Here is an 18,228-nt window from a genome sequence, read left to right as displayed (position 1 = left end):
TACATGTATATGTAATTACATATTGACAAACATGTCACACCATAAATTATTTACAGAATCAATGAAAGCAAAACATTCATTTGAGTTATTATAAAATAGTTTAATTATAGATACAGACATAATCATTCAGATTTAATACCAACTTTCAGGAGAAAGAAAGATGATGTATGACTTATTAAATGAATTAGATAGCCATGCCTGGATCACTCGGACAACATTATGTATTACTTCATAAGTCCTAGAATTTTCCCAATGATCAGTCACTAATACCAGGCACATCCAATAATGCCACATGATTTTAGTCCTAGAATAATACATCCACTATCAATCCACAATACACTTAATTAGAGTCCATGTAACCATTTACACCATTTATCATTCCTCTTTCTGTGGCCCATGATGTATTTCATCATAATCAACTCCACGCCTTCCTCGGAATCTTGCCCTCATATCGATCTAAAAAAGAGAAGAAACCATAAATAAATTTCTTTTAATTCGTAATGAAAACTGATAAACATGATTATGCAAGAGCAGATAATAGGAAACTTAATATTGATCAAAGTTGATTTGTGATGAAGAATATTGAGAAAAAATGACAAAGATAAGACAGTAAGCAGTTAATTACCATTGATCGTTTACAGAGGTAAAGGTCATGTTGATAATGAAAGCACTTGTCCGGTACACTGGGGTGGCCCTTCATTTTGAGGCACTCCTTCGGAGTATTGCCATCCTAAAAAACAGATGTACAATGAATGACAAATAAAAATCTACAGGTATAGAAGCTTTTGTATAGTAGAACTAATAAAAAGGAAGTCAGCAGTTTTTGAGTTTAGTTCATAACACAGTCACAGCTGTACATGTACATCATTAACTTATGAAGCATTGATCATTATAATTAGTCAATTAATGTAATGAAATATGATTGCAACATCTATACTTTTATTCCGCTAATTTATGGCACCTGGTGTGTGTCGAGGGGTCTTTTATAGTAAAGGTTATTGTAGAAGCAAGTGTTTTATCCCCCACAATTTTCCTTTGTCAGAGTTTGGAATTTGCAGTAATAAAATTATATAACCCCCTGAATCCTTTATTTTATATTTTACAGGGGCAGTATATCACCTATATTTCTCTGAAAATTTTTAATATTTCTCTGAAAAATGTCAATAGGATTATTTGAGGTGCTTGTTAGTAAGTAAAAGGATGGCCATAAGAAACTACACTAATGAACTCAATGTTTTGGATAGTGGAATCCAAAAGTCCAAAATCGATACAATTATGACGTCACAACACTAATATTGAACTGATGTTTCTAAAAATGATCCGAGTCCATATACTGTACATTGATCTCCGCATGACCATGGGATCCGGATTAGTGGAAATTTTTGTCTTATACATTTGGATTTCCAAATTCCAACAATAATATATCATAAGCAGTAAGGCGAACGTTTAAATAAAATTCATTGTACTTCAATGGAGTTGTAAGGAAGTGTAGATACTCATGGAAGTTATTTTAGCAACAGAATAGAAATTAAACAAGCAAAGAGAAAATTTGCTTCTTATAAATTGAGTGTAAAATGGTAATCAGAACCTTTTCCAAAATGAACATAAAAATTGTGTGGTTGCAGGTGAGTACGGGAGTATATTGTAGCTTAACGCCATAAAGTCAGATTTAAATGATGTTTCAACATTTATTTTGAGTGAACTTCAGCATTCTGGGCAATTTCATGTGTATAGATAAAAAAGTTCTTGCTTGTCCATATTAAATGTGGCTTCCGGAATCTAATTGTTGCTTCCAAAGGCTCAAACAATGTAATTATATAAATTATATATATTGTTATTCGCACTGTAACGCAAAATTTTCATGTAATAAACCCAAATTTTCGCATAATAACGTAATTATGTGATAGTTTCGTGTAATTACGTGAAAGTTTCATATAATTAAAATAAAGTAAAACCCTTTACGCATATTATAAAGAATATAATCTTGAATGCTATAGGTATATGGCTATTATAAGTCTTTGGATCAGAAAAAATTAAATGTGATGCTGTAACAAACCTTACCAGATTTACACATTTACTCATTAACAAGCAGTCTTGTAATAGTTGTCTTTGCTTTTCACATGATTTTTTAGGTGTTGAGTCCGGATCACTTTCCCCGAATGGCCACATTGCTAATTAATATCTTTACAATAGGAATCAGCGTGGAGACCACTCAAGGGCTTCTGCTGGGAGTATAGCCTGGTGTCTTTTCTGAAGACGCTACCCTATTTAAAAAAAAATATTTAGTTTAATACATTTCAGTCATATTTTAATGGATTAAACTCGTTCTGAGAACAGATGCTTTAAAGTTTTATAAAATATTACAGCACTAAGGTAACAATGGGCATAATTTATATAACATAAGGATAAAAGTAAGAAAATGAGACGGACATTGTTGCTGAAATTGACAAAATTGTATTACATCAATAAAATCTACAAATTATATCTCAAAGTTTACAGTACAACATACCGTATTTTCCCTATTAAGAGCGCCTCCTCTAATAAGGGCGCCCCCACGTTTTTTGCTGAAAAAATCAACTAATTTCATACAATTTTTGTGCCAGATTGTGACGATTTGTCTCTGCAGACAATAATGAAATATGGTTTTACATCAATCTGATGCCTAACAGATATCTAATCAGCTTGTATAAACACTAAATTTATTGCACTGAATAACTTGCCAAGTATTTACACATAGAAATAGCTAGAACGCCATGTTCAAAACAAAACGTGTCACTTGAATGTCCCACACACGTGTATGGATGAAGACTAACTGGCAACAACATTTTAGCGATGTCTGTACAGGTTTTATGAATACTTACTGTATATCTATGATAAAGGTTCCTAACTAACAGTAATATTATCATTTCTAAGCATTTTATTGTGTGCTCTTGTCGGTATTCCCCATCTGCCACAAAACGAAAGTAGCGATCGAAAGCACCGTCCGCCATTTTGTGTACGCAAGGTAAACAAACAGGCTAGCATGAAATGCAAAAATTCCGTGAAACAGACATATTTAACCAATGTTTAATACTTCTGGTGCATACATTTCTTCATTATTATGTAATTTCAATACTTACTTGACTTCAAAACGAAAGTTGGTTATCATAAGTTTCAGAAAAATACGAAACTAAAAGCAAGATGACAATAGTCTGTTTCAGAAAAAAAACATCTAAAAATGGTCTCAAAAAACCGCGCCCCCCCCTCAGTCATTTACCCGCGCCCGGCGCCCTCATTAGGGAAAATACGGTATATAGTAAAACGTTAATTGATGCATTGTGTAACGTAACAGTCCAAGACAAATGCCTTCATGGTTGTAAGTAGTATCTAGCCATCCATTACATACATGTGGGTTACAAACTAGCAACGAAAACGATTTTTAACATCTCATTCCAACAGCCGGGGTAAATCATCTTTTTAAACAGGTTGGACACAACCCTGCATATTGGTAACAGTTACCCATTTGAGTAACAGTTACTTGTTTGCAGTAATCAATAAGTTACCCAATTGAGTAATTATGTGAAAAGAAAACGCATAATGTTGTTTTAAAAATTATTAACAAAAAAGGGCGTCATAATTTTTAGAATGCCTTACAACTGATCAAAGACTGTATATGTGTTTCTGTGGGTGAAATATCAAATTCTGTTGTGTAACTCAGTGCAAATGACTGTCATGGTTGAATGAGTTTAACTAGCTGCAATATTGTAGCTCAAAAGACTTTAAGACAGATGATGTCGTCTTTAGAGCTACAATTGGTGCCTATTACTGCTAATGGAGCAAAGTAATGGTTATGCAAACCATTATGAAAACGCTTGCATGCATTTTATCTTATTTATTTTATATCGCTTACCTACTAGACAATAAAACTGAACCGTATGAAATATCAAATTCTCAGCTAGACATTATTTTTTTACATATACATATAAAGGCCTTTCTGAAGAGAATATATACCGGAAGTCTTCAAATTAGGAATTTGACGTCTTGTGAGCGATACGGTAGATATTAAGAATGGTAGTTGTGTTTGTTTAGGATAACGAAATTATGTAAATGCTTGTATACGCATATATTAATCGGAAACCTACAACAAAGTATAGAAAATTGTGCCCGAGTGATTTTCGGAGGCGCTGCTCCACTACGACACATAGGGACCAATTCGTACCCGACCGAAAGGTTATAGTAGGCCGGGTACGTATATTCGTTCTAGAGTTTAACCTGTGTTCTATTTTTAGCACCATAGTAAGCAATGGAGGTGGTTTATTTTGTGACTTTTACCAAAATTGAGACAATGAAGTTTGTCCCATTTTGATTAATAATGTACTATGTTATGTTAGTAATGGTGCCATGTCAAAATTATTACGCCCTTTTTTGAAAAAAAAGTTTAAAACAACTTCATGCATTTTTCTTACACAAAATTCCTCATTTGGGTAACTTATTGATTACTCAAACAGGTAACTGTTACTCAAATGGGTAACTGTTACCCATATGCAGGGTTGTGCCCAACCTGTTAAAATTAGGCCTAGTTAACTATCAGTGACTACGAGACCAAGGAGAATTATGCAAAATCACGTTGGTCTGTTGGTTCCGAGTTCAAATCCCAAACTCTGAGTACTGAAATTCAATTTTGTTTAGTGATCGTTACGAAGCAGCACTACTGATGATGATCAGATATTGTCTGACAGTGATTACATAAGGATACATGTTTGACCTTCTATTTCCGTCCCTCTATTTATTATCAACTTGCTGCGTCAAGGATAACTTGAAATTAGTGCAAATTAGCTGGCAATGGTATGCGTATAACATTATGTGTGTAAAATTTGGTATAGAAAAAAGTACGACTTGTTAAATTCGCTTTTGAATAAAAAGTTTGGTAGTTACCTAGCTAATGCATGGAGGCTGCCATTTTCTTCTTTCGGAAATGATGAAAAAGTAAGGAGAAACATGTAAAAATCCGAGGTTGTCCGAAAGCTGACATTTATTTAAACCAATCAAATCATTGTATTTCAGATAGCCCTTACTAATACAAATATTTTGGAATGACAGCATGAATGAAGAAATCGGTGGTGATTTTTACTGATTTTCAAAGAAATCTGCAAAATGCCTGTAAGTTTAAACGATAGATAGTTTGCCTAGCAGAAGCTTTTCAATTAGTATCATTGTTTATAAAATCTTATACTTTGAATAACGGATACGAATCGTGATATATTTCGTTTTTTGACTGATATTTGATCAACATAACTAACGTTAAGAAAAAGCTTTTTGTACTCATGAAGGTACTAGGTATGGCTTCTTTGTAAGTCTAATCCTCATCGCTTAAAATGGAATATTTGCAACTTGTTCAACAGACAAAACAAATAGCATGGATTGAAACTACTTAACTATAATATAAATGTTAATGATAAATTGTACATTTATAAGATTATGCATTTTATGGACATTTGCATACAGTCTATAATATAATGTCAGAGATCAAGGAATTATATATTAATAATGCAGAGGTTTCAATATCAGGCGGTACCCGTTACTTTTTGTCAGTTGAACTTGGCTGTGGTACCGCCTGATTTTGGCTAAAGTACATATAGCATACAGATGGTATGGAAAAGTACCCCCTGAAATTGAAATTGTAACGTCTCTCCTGAAAGATAATGAAACCCCTGATAATGTGTTGTATTTTGTTCAATAACACTTGACCATGTAAATTTGCTAATTATGAACAAGCAAAATGTTATTGTACATGCATGTACAAAGGTTATCCTGCATGGTTGATCTGATTTCTTATTTTTCATTGGAAGGAAAAGAAAAGTGCTGCAGATACGGACAATGTGCAGGTGTGTGTCCGCTGTAGGCCCCTGAATGCAACAGAAGAAAAGCAAGGATGTGTTATGTGTGTAAATGTAAGTATCTTTCAGAGCATACAATGCCACATAGTTGCACAATTATGGTATTGGTATATATCTTCAGTTAAGCATCTGAGAAACTAAGATTTAAAGCTGAAAAGGGAAAATTGGAATGTCTAGATGTTGTAAACCTTAATTGTGAACTTAAAGCATCTTGTAGACTTTTTTACTTTTTCTTTTTTACTTGTCAGCATTATAATTAGTGTCAAAATAAAGTCAAAGAGACCCAAATATCAAACCTCTTTAAAGTTTACTTGGAAAATCAACACACCCTGTTGGCTATTCACAAGCTCTTGCACTAACCTTTGTTACAATTGTGTAATGAAAATGAAAGTATTACATGATTAATGATCATCAACTTTATCAGTATTAATCTATTACTGATAGGACAGTGTAAAAGTTTCTAAATGTGTTTTATGATTCATTCATTTATTGACACAATTTCATCTTTAGGTTGATGAGGTGAGGGGATGTGTGACAGTGAAGAACCCTACTCCCTCTCAGGGGGAACCCCCAAAGACCTTTACCTTCGACACAGTGTTCGCCCCAAACTGTAAACAGGTGGACGTATACAACAAGACTGCTCGGCCGATTGTAGACTGTGTACTGGAAGGCTACAATGGTACAGTATAGGCTTATATAAATTACTCCACAGTGAAGTGTGCTGTCTTTGTTGACATTTTGAATTACTTAAAGATGCTCCACCGCCGACAGAGCATAAATGATATTCATTATTTGAACAATAATTGGTGTTTAATCAGGTATATATATATGGCTAATAAACACAAAAAATAATATTAAATAATTTATTTTGCCTTTGGTGAATGGACAATCAGTACTTCATTCCATATAGAATATAGTGCCACAGAATATTTTCGGGATGCAATTAATTATTTTTTGTATTTTTAACTTAAAATAAAATTAGAAGCTCAAACTTTTCAATGATGGTAATGGTGTAAAGTAAGTAACTTTTGTAACTGAAGAAAAATACTAAATCGTCTGCTCCTGTTTTTGATACTGAAAAAATACCATTTGTCAGCGGTGGAGCATCTTTAATATTCTTTCATGGATGAAGAATTGAAATCTTTGATCACTGTTAACTTCATGTGTCGGACGTGCTTAATGGACTTTTTAAATCCCTTGACAATTGATTGAATTCAAAAATTAAATGTTGAAGTTAAAATCTTCTGATCTACTGATCAGTTAATGGATTTATTAGTGTGATGTTTTCAAGAATCTACTACATGTTCTGATACAGGCATTTGCTAGTACATTCTCTAAAATTAATGCTTAAAGTGTAATTGTGGTAAAAAAAAATTCTTGTGGAAATAAATTTACAATATAATAGCATTAAAGCCAACAAAAAAATTACATCTACTATAAGTTTATTTATTGATTCATTTTCAGGTACTATATTTGCATATGGACAAACGGGTACTGGGAAAACCTTTACCATGGAAGGAGTGCGGACAGTTCCAGAGATGAGAGGCATCATACCTAACTCATTCGCACATATTTTTGGACATATAGCTAAAGCTGAAGGAGACACTAGGTACAAATACCTATCTAGCTCTATTTACCAGATCAATAAACTCTAACACTCAACAATATATACAAGTTTATTGCTCTGGTATATAAAGCTAATGGATTTTGTCAGAATTATTGCAATTTTCGAAATATTGATAACATTAAGGAACTTCGGCTCATATTTGCAGTTCTAGAATAAGATAACTACCAATATGTAGACTAACTTTTTAACCTGACTTTGAAGGCTAATAGAATAGTAATAAGTATATGGTAAAAATGTTTTTTTTAAACAATTACTCCATAGGAAAATAACATATTGAAATTGAAATGTTATTGTTACCTAAAAAAAAACAACAACTTTAATTTGTCTTTTGTGATCACAAAGACATTATTATCAATAACCAGACAACACAATTTTCATGAAATATTACAGTATTGTACAAGATGGATCCTGCTTATTTTTGTGTTTCCTCTTTACAGATTCTTAGTCAGGGTATCCTACCTAGAAATCTACAATGAAGAGGTCCGAGATTTACTCGGAAAAGACCAACATCAGAAACTAGAGGTACAGAATACAAATTCATACTTTAAAATGTTCAGCTTTTAACTTTAGTTGAACTCTCTGGCAAGGTTTTTGGATCCAGATGCAAATCTAGTACATGATTTGTAACTGCATTCAGTTTTAACAATATAATTAGAAACTTAAATCAGTCCAGTTATATGAGTGTGTTCCTAAAGCTAGTACATACATAGGAAGCAAAACCAAGATGAGGTAACTATTAAATAAAGGATTTCCATCATATTGCTTACCCAAGTAATGTGATTGTACATTTGGTTCTTAAAGAATGTTAAGGGATAAAACTCTTACTGAGACATTGGTTGTATATAGGTGAAGGAAAGGCCTGATGTAGGAGTATATGTCAAGGATCTCTCCAACTTTGTGGTCAATAATGCTGATGACATGGACAGAATCATGACCATTGGCAACAAGAACAGTAAGTCAATTTACCACATGTATTGATTTCAGTCTAAATTTTAGTGTGAAAAAAAAAGATTATTAAAGGGTTTATGCCGTCTTTGCATGTTACAGAGTTAGCTCTCTTGCTGAGCTGGCAGGTATCGATTGTTACGTCATTATATTGTGAGCGCAAATCACATTGTTTTCTCTGAAATGTATGACGTTACGCTCGCAAACACATGACGTCACAATCAATACCTACCTGCAAGGGAAAAAAACTCTGTAATATGCAAACACAGAATACAAAGATGGCAAGAATAGTGATATCAATAATAAAAGCAGAGCAGGAGAGAGGTTTTATAAGCTTTAACCTGTTATTCATAGTTAAGTGCACATTTCTTCACAAAAAACAACCATCACAGCTGACATATATAACAGTACAAGTATGTGTACAATATTACATCTATTTAGTTCATGGAAATATATGTGAAACTGTTAAAAACATTTAAACAATTTTAACACTTTCTTTTACTTTTCTTTAGGGGTAGTTGGAGCTACCAACATGAACCTTCACAGCTCTCGGTCTCATGCCATCTTCACCGTGACTATTGAATGTAGTGAGAAAGGAGTAGATGGTAAACAGCATGTCCGTGCTGGTAAACTTCATCTGGTAGATTTGGCGGTGAGTCTTGATATTTTGTGTCGTATAAGAATGGTTGTGTAGTTTTCTTATTGATAGCATGTATTGTCATTTTACCCGTCATATCCCCAAAATTTGAAATGGACATTTTCAGTTAAAATATTAGTGAATTATGTATTGTTTATACTCCAGAAATAAAATATCATGGTGCAGTATAAGCAAAAGACATTTGTTAAATCAATTTTATATTATTGATTGACTCCTCTACAGGGATCAGAGCGACAGGCTAAGACTGGAGCTACAGGGCAGCGACTAAAGGAAGCTACGAAGATTAATTTGTCTCTGTCAACTCTCGGCAACGTCATCTCCTCCTTGGTAGACGGGAAAAGTACTCACATTCCATACAGAAACTCCAAACTTACACGTTTACTGCAGGACTCACTGGGGGGAAACTCCAAAACAGCTATGGTATTGTTTTTTTGATAGTTTAATTAAATAAATTAAAACCAGATCTTAGATCTTCATCTAAGCATATTTGTTTTTAAAAGTGAAGAATACTGTTTTCCATAACTGATAAATACTTCGTGGGGATAAATATAATTCACTGATTGTACAACTTGAAAATAGAGTTCTGCTTACTGTACAACTTATAAATACTGTAGGAAAAATATAAATACTGTAGGAAAGATATATGATAAACTGGCCATCAGATACTAATGGATCAGTTTAATGTTTCTTTACCTTGAGCGTGAGACAACAAAATCACAAGCCTTTGGGCAATTCATGAATGTCCAATCCCCAGCAAGCCTGTTGTAGACATTCATGAATTACCTCTCAGGTTGTGATTTCGTCGTCATATCCTCATGGTACCTGTCGTACCTGAGTGGTTGACAGAGAAATCTCTCTTGACAAAATCTAGTGAAAAATAAGTGAATAGTGGGAAAACTACATATCTTCATGTTTTCAAAACTACATCAATCTGCTTTTCAAGTAAATAAGTGTTTGTTCTTGTTATCAGGTTGCTAATATTGGACCTGCTGATTATAATTATGATGAATCAATAAGTACCCTACGTTACGCAAATCGTGCCAAGAATATTAAGAACAGCGCTAAGATTAATGAGGACCCTAAGGACGCCTTGCTGAGACAGTTCCAGAAGGAGATTGAAGAGCTCCGCAAACAACTGGCAGAAGGTAAATATTTATTTATGGTCAACAATTTATCATCAGGACACTGTATCATTAATAATTCATAGAAATATCCTTCTCAAATGTTTTATTCCAAAGTTACAAATTCATAATATTATAATATTAATGTACATTTGTAGGTTGTTTGGCACTGTATCTATGTTTTACATCATATATTACTATATATTATTATTTTCAATTTTGGATGAAATACTGTCATAATAGTCTAATAGATTTTTGTTGATTGATGAAATGTAACATTTTATGCAAGTAACCTGAAAGCTATGCAGAGTCTAAAATTATAATTTCACTGAACTCTGATGAAAATTTATGTTGTGAAAATCACTATTTGTGTACCCCTGATCCTTAAAATCACTATTTGTGTACCCCTTATATAACTTCAATGTTTCAGGTTCAGATTATGAGGGCAGTGGAAGTGAAGAGGAATCATCAGGTGAAGAAGGAGAGCCTGGGGAAGGAGGGAGTAGGAGGAAGAAGGGCAAGAAAAAGAAAGGTACTGTAAAATTATTGTGGTATAAAGGACAGTGTTGTTGAATTCAGGAATAGATATGTTCACCAAATTATCTAAATTTGTACTGATACATAATATCAAATCAATTATTAAAGATGCTCCACTGCTGACAAATGGTATTTTTTCACTATTAAAAACAGGAGCAGATGATTTAGTATTTTTCTTCAGTTACAAATGTTACTTACTTTACACCATTACCACCATTGAAAAGTTTGAGCATCTAATTTTACTTCAAGTTAAAAATATGAAAAATAATGAATTGCATCCCGAAAAAATTCTGTACCACTATATCCTATATGGAATGAACTACTGAATGCGCATGCACCAAAGGCATAATAAATTATTTTATATTATTTTCTGTTTTAATTATACTATTATATACAAGATTAAACATCAATTATTGTTTAAATGATGAATATAATTTATGCTCTGTCGGCGGTGGAGCATCTTTAATGATAGAGACATAAATCAATTCAGAAAAAATTACAATGCTACAGTATAAACTTGTCAAAACTGTTTGTCATTGGGACCAGCATAGTTAGCCGGTTTAGGCAGGTTTTAATTACCATAACTCAGAAAAAAACAACGTACAATTAAGGGGACAATTCAGTCAGGCTAATTCTGTTACATAACCATGGAGGAAAATATGGCATAAATGTATTGTTCTACATTCCTCACGAATCATATAATAAAAAATATTGATAAATTCCAGGACATTGTTAGTATTTTAATTGATACCGCTGGAATTCCAAATGGTATAGCCATACGATTAAGCAGGTACAATATGAATACTATATTAATACCCAAGTCAATGCCACATACAACAAATGAAATACATAACCACTGAGGAGTTGATAAAATGATTTTTTAGGCAAGACAATTTAAAGTGAACAGTCGGGCAAGAATGGCTAAAGTCCGTAAAAATGATGTGAATGTATCCAGAATAATTTCTTATGGAATAGAAAAATAAATTTTCTCGTCAAAATCTGTCTGCGCACGTAGAAATTAATTTAAAGTATAGGAATCCTAAAACGTCCTCCCGGCTGACTATGCCCGTGGTTACATTTCCACGCACTTGCTTTCAATGTTTTCACCTTTTCTTTATTTCAATGGTCAGAACTGGGAAACGTAAGCAGACCTTGACCGTCGCATTAATATGTGAGAACTTTTGGAATGCCAATGAACGCATTTAGACTGGTTTTCTTTGCCCGACTATTCACTTTAACTATTAAGGTTAAACCACTACTGTAAGAGCAATTTGAGCAGTTCTTGACAAAAGTTGCATTATTCCACGAGCAAGGGACAGGGTTCGGCATACAAGACATTTGACCACAATGTGTAATGGCGGACAGAAGCAGTAAAACTAGCTAATCTAAATTCCATCAGAATGGTTTGTTTCCGATGTATGTGCAAAGTTCTCTTAGACTGAATTGTCCCTTTAAGCTGGTAAAAAATGACTCCAGATAAGACCAGGGCTGGTTTTGGCAGGTTATATTTTACTTTAAATTCTGAACAGACGTGAATGTATGCCTTTGGTATTGGTGAAAATTACTTCAAGTGTGTAAGAAAAGATTTGTTTCATACCATTGTAGGTGGTGGCGGAGCTGGAGGTGGCCAAAAGAAAATTTCCAAGGAGAAGATGGCCGAGATCCAGGCAAAGATTGAGGAAGATCGTCGCATGTTGGAGGAGAAGAAGGACATGGCAGAGGAGGACAGGAACAAAGTCAAGGAGGACTTAGAAGTAAAAGAGGCAGAACTGAAAAAATTCCAGTAAGTAGTCCTGTCAAGGTATAGGTATGATCAGATGAAATAATGTAAATCAAGTTCACAGTGACTTAATGTCACATTTGCATACCTAACCACTTTTTCACATTAACTTAATTTTTGCAATTTACAGTTGAAATACTCAATTGTACTTGTAGTTATGAATTTTACTGCCCTCAAAATTGAAATATACTCAAAAATAAGTTGAGTATTTTCCTTTTTTCTTACTAAAAGAAATAGTAACAGTTAAATGATTTAACCTGATACTTTGTGTCACAAAAATATTTTTCTGTTTATTATAATTTTAAGTGTTATACTATTTTTCAGTCTCTAAGGTTCATTTAAGGACATTCCATTTATTGCAAGATTTCTGTCTCAATTTGTTATTGATTTATTTTCAGAGATGAACAGGACCAGCTCACCCAGAAGTTGGCCGCCATTGAAAAGAAGATCATTGTTGGTGGTGAGAATCTGCTGGAGAAGGCGGAGGAACAGGAGAGGATGTTGGAGGAGAGTGCTATGGAGCTGGAGGAGAGGAAAGTCAAGGAGGAGGAGTTGAGGAAAGCACTGCTGGAAAAAGAGGTAGGCCTTGTAGCAAAGTTCAGGGCTGTAAATCAGTAGAGATAATTTGGTAGATTTATTTCCCTGAAAACTTGTTTTACATAACTAACATAACTTTAAATTAACTTTCATCACTTTTAAAGCTACTCACTAAAAGTATGTTAGACCTTTACATGTTTTAACACTAGTATATTTGCATTATTCACAGCAAGAAAGGCTTGATATCGAAGAGAAATATTCCAGTTTGCAAGAAGAAATAGCAGGCAAAACCAAGAAATTGAAGAAAGTTTGGACAATGCTTATGCAGGCAAAATCTGAGGTAAAGTAGTGTTATTTTTATGCATTTACATATCTTTGATATGAAGATTGATTTGATATAATATGAAGTACATGGTTTTTCAAAATACAGTTGGATGAATCGTCAATTTCTCAGATGTTGATACGGTAATTATTCTCTTAACAAAGGTTGTTTTGTTTGATAGATTGCAGACTTACAACAAGAACACCAACGGGAGATGGAAGGCCTGCTAGAAAATGTCCGTCAACTTAGTAGGGAACTCAAGTTACAGATGACTTTGATTGACAGCTTTATACCAGCAGAATATCAGGTAAATTTCATTTCTAGAGGGTCTATCCTTCATAGTTCAAAATCCATATGGTGCAGTTGCCAGGTACTAAATGTAGACTGGTGGTTTTTCTCTGGATACTCTAGCTTTCTTTCACCTCATAAACCTGGCACATCCTCATATGTCCCTGGCTGTGATTGTAGTGTTGGTAACTTATGTCTGTTGTATGTGTTTAGGAAATGATAGAGGACCATGTCCACTGGAACGACGACATTGGAGAATGGCAGTTAAAATGTGTAGCATACACAGGCAATAACATGCGGAAACAAACACCCCAGCCCGATAAAGAAAAAGATCGGGTATGTATTGTCAAAACTTTAGTAAACGGTATAGTATGTCAAAATATGTCAACCAACTCAATATACTACAATATAGCAATTTAAAAAATTTATTCAGAGACAAACAAATCTTGAATCACATTTTTTCGTGTCAAATGTGGCATGTATGCAACAGAAAAATGTAAACAGGAATGGTGATTAGACCCTATTAGAATGATTTAACAATAGGCATCACAGAATTAATCTTTCTCAAAAGTAAAATTATTTTTAATAAGATGATTCTCACACTATTCAAAAATGTTCATTTGATTCATAAAATTGTAAAAATATGCTTTAATGGAAGTTAGTAAACATAATTTGAAGTCTGTGTATCAATACTTTGTTATCACAGTTCCAGGAGCCAGATCTATCCAATGTTTACCTCGCTTACACTGCCGAGGGAGCTGAGCAGGCTCTACGACCAAAATCATCCAAGGCATCGCGCCCCAAGTCTGGACGACCGAAGACTGGAAACAGACCCAAGAGCTCAAAGAAGTAAGCTTCATATGCTCCTGGTGTACTTTACTGATAGGCTAGATATTAGTATTCAGCTATGATAATTGTGTAAACTTGTAGTAATTACCCATATGTATCTAAATTAATCAATAGGAAACATGAAAAAAAAATTGAATTCATTTAAACAATTCCAAATCTGTTGGACTGTATTACGTTTTATAAGCAGTGTGGCATGTAAATAGATGCATAGCATAAAAGATTTGTGTGGGAGAAAACCTATTTTGTTTAACAAAATATTTCAATAATCAACCATCATTTATAATCATCAACATCAATATCAATTTGTCGATTTAAAATTACCAAAACAATGTGTAATGTATGATTAACCTTAGATTAGTCTCATTTTTAAACAATTGTAACATCATATTTTGATCTGGTTTTTGTGACATCACCTGAAGGTGGGACTAATCGCTAGTAAATCATTCTTTACTGACATTGTTTTGGTATCTCGAAAACCCAATATTATCAATCATTCATTTCCTTATTTGTTTGTAGGAAGAAGCCGGACCCCAGTATAGACTCAGTATTACAGTGACTATATACTGCAGCTGTGGTGTTATTTATAGTTAAATTATTTATGTTCGTGCAACACTTCTCTACTACTCTCAAGTGGGCCGTCAACTGAACCATGGTCTACCTGTACAACATCCCGACACACTACTATCATATCATCTAATCTGGCGTTGTGATTATCAGCAAGTTGTTAATTTCTCATGGATATTTATTTACTAGTACATAGTATCTTTATTATGATTTTCATTTTATTGCAAAGTGCATGTATTGTAGAATGTGAAAATGAATTGAAAATTTTAGCAATTTATTTTGTAGAGTGACAGTGATTGAATCTGTTGAAACAAAATTATTCTGATGAAATTAAATTTTAAGGAAAAAACCCATAATATATTGCACGATTATGTGAAATTTTGTAACATTCAGTCACAAAAGCATTATTTAATGTGATACACAGTACTTAACATTAGTGGTACAGTCAGCTAAACATTTGAATTCATTTTCATTATAATCATTACACTGTAAATGTGATCAAATTGCTTTAAAGAATCTTTATTCTTGGAATTACTTCATGCACGAATCTTCAAAATTATACTACATTTAGCTCTACCGATTAGCACACAGTTCACAACTTTAGATTGGTACACGTCAAGTAAACACTCGGAAAGCTGGCAGACGAAATATTTGCGGATATCCGAAGCGAGTTATAATAGGTGGGTACGGAGAAATAAAATATGTTTGCCGGGATCCGGAAAGCGACGTTACAAACGTATGACGTCACAGAAGGGACGGTCTACGTTAAAGTTTAAAAAAAATGATTATGATTTATTTTTCATATGAGAAATGTTCGTTGATATAAGGGCGATTTCTTGCATTTATGATTCTTACAACATACAAACAATGGAAAGGACAGGGTGCTGTTCCATTGTAAATTTTTGAATCTGATTGTTAATGATAATGTATGTATTGTCTTGTAGCATTTATGTCAATCAATATCTGTACTTTGTATTACCATGGCACTGATTTTGTAAAATCTAAAATGTGAATAGTCATGGAAACAAATTTATATGTGGAAAAAATGACACCCTGTTTTAGAGGTGAAATTATGTCCTATCTTGTAGCAATTAGTAATGGGTTTATAGTGATTTATTACTAATTTAGGCACAGGTAGTTTTTAAATGGATAAAATTTATATATAATCTGTTATCATTCTTAGTGAAATTTGAATGCAATATCTCCAAAAGTAGCAAAAGATTTTGGGAAAATAAACGTTGATGTTGATATTTCAAGAAGATAGCATATAGTAATAGAAAGAAAGTAAAACTGTAAAATTTGGCTATATTAAGACACCGTTTCATGTCCTTGTGTGGTACGGATGAGTACTTAACCATCAACTGGTGAATTTGAGCATGACAAGTCAAAATCATCATCTCCCACCGATTCAAACTATTGACATAGAATTTAAAGGTACGTTAGTCGTTGCATTGTCTGTTATTAAATGATTATTAGTTTTAACTAATTCCACAAGTTTAGCATTAAATCATCTGATATGAACTTGAAGATACAGATTTTGTAATCATGTTAATTATTCAATGTATTCATTATGTGAATCAATAAGCTTGTTGATGGATGTGCAAACTTTTTGATACCGCTCTCAAAAGTTCTTTTCAAAATATTTCAAATTTTAAAAACTATCTTGATTCAATTATTTTCTAAAATATGTGATGCAGTGTTAATTTTTATAATAGAAGCAGCATAAACAAATATTTATATTCATATGCAGTTTACCTTCAGAATGCCTCAAACTTTACCCTGCTACAATTGTCAAAGATAACTGTGGATTGCCTGTATAATATTGTCCTATAATAGTTGCAGATATATGGTTTGCACTGTAGATTTACTGAGAAGTCTAATAAAATCCTACCATCTGTGTGTCTTTATCAAAATTAATTGAATGTTGCATTTAATTCCTATATGTACTTCTTAATTAGGTGTAACATGAGTAACTAAATAGCAGTCCTATGTGGAAGTAATTTATGATATTTTGTTGTTCAGTACAAATTGTTTTTGGTTTCATTTATTTTGAATGCTTGGTACACTTGTATATTTCGAAAATAATGTTTTCTTTGATAATCCAGTTTTGTGGGATGGAAACTTGTGAAAGTTTACTTATTTGATTAATTTCAAGTACTTTTAAGGGAAATGAGTAATTGTTCAATATGAAAATTACATTTGAAGGAATGCAGGTTAAGTATAATTTCATGTAAATGTAATCTACATGTACATGTAAAATTTCAGGATAAATTCTTAAAAAAAAACTCTCATTTTCCAGTATTTATCATACTTACACATGTGATAACTTATATTATTTGATATCTCTTCTGAAAAACAAAGTCAGAAGCTATAAGAAAATGCTGGTTATGGTGTGTTCCTATCCAATAAATTAGTATCGTAATTTCAATGTCATTGTGGAAAGAAATGATCATTCCCTTCATTTGTACTTAGGCTAGAATAATTTAGTCCTTTATGTGTAACCACTTAAACAGCAAATGCATCACATTTTGTAAAAACTGAAATTATACATATTTTAAGTGCTTATTATTATGGGAATGACCTTTCTTACTCAATTTCTCTGATCTATTATTAATGTTTTCAGATGAGTTTTAGCTATAGATGTATTATTTTCCTTGTCTTTATTTATTGTTTTGCCAAATTCAATGATTCCATCCATTCTACATTTTTTTACATATTTTTATTTTTTCTTTATTTCCTTTATAGAGATATGTTTGTCTATGTCCTGTTTATGAAGACAATGCTTGTCATGTTTTTTTTCATACACCTAAAACAGATATTTGTTATTATCTTGTGAGACTGAAATGTGCTGTTTCATTTCTAATAAATATGATTTAATGGTAACTTTTAGTTTTACATTATTATAATTTAAAATGTGCCTTTTTCTTAGGGATGACTGTGAAATGTTAAATCCAATGGGGAAATTACCCTAAAAGTTAAAGTGAATAGTCGACAATAAAACCAGTCTGAATGCGTTCATTGGCCATACAAATGTCCTTATATATCAAAACGACGGTCAAGTTCTGCTTACGTTGTCCAGTTTTGACCATTGAAATTATGGAAAAGCCCCGTGTACATTTAGCAC

The 18,228-nt window shown here is 32.9% G+C and overlaps 2 protein-coding genes across 2 annotated transcripts; one reads left to right on the top strand and one right to left on the bottom strand.

The window, feature by feature from the left end:
* Positions 1-79: 79 nt before the first annotated feature.
* LOC138327809 (cytochrome c oxidase assembly factor 5-like) lies at positions 80-5,016 on the bottom strand. The gene is made up of 4 exons (XM_069274195.1): positions 4,915-5,016; positions 2,062-2,264; positions 626-730; positions 80-456 (listed from the first exon to the last, which is right to left on the bottom strand). The coding sequence occupies exons 2-4, from the start codon at positions 2,167-2,169 to the stop codon at positions 376-378; spliced, it is 294 nt and encodes a 97-aa protein (XP_069130296.1). The 5' UTR covers positions 2,170-2,264; positions 4,915-5,016; the 3' UTR covers positions 80-375.
* Positions 5,017-5,030: 14 nt separating this feature from the next.
* On the top strand, positions 5,031-15,612 carry LOC138327808 (kinesin-like protein KIF3A). The gene is made up of 17 exons (XM_069274194.1): positions 5,031-5,139; positions 5,829-5,930; positions 6,387-6,555; positions 7,341-7,485; positions 7,941-8,025; positions 8,350-8,455; positions 8,961-9,100; positions 9,329-9,526; positions 10,077-10,251; positions 10,658-10,759; positions 12,370-12,547; positions 12,943-13,123; positions 13,311-13,421; positions 13,585-13,710; positions 13,905-14,027; positions 14,398-14,540; positions 15,057-15,612. Exons 1-17 carry the CDS (start codon positions 5,134-5,136, stop codon positions 15,094-15,096), a joined length of 2,130 nt encoding a protein of 709 aa, XP_069130295.1. The 5' UTR covers positions 5,031-5,133; the 3' UTR covers positions 15,097-15,612.
* Positions 15,613-18,228: the final 2,616 nt, after the last annotated feature.

This window comes from Argopecten irradians, chromosome 7 (genome assembly GCF_041381155.1).
Source record: "Argopecten irradians isolate NY chromosome 7, Ai_NY, whole genome shotgun sequence".
NCBI lineage: Eukaryota > Metazoa > Mollusca > Bivalvia > Pectinida > Pectinidae > Argopecten > Argopecten irradians.
This window is presented reverse-complemented; position numbering and strand designations above follow the sequence as displayed.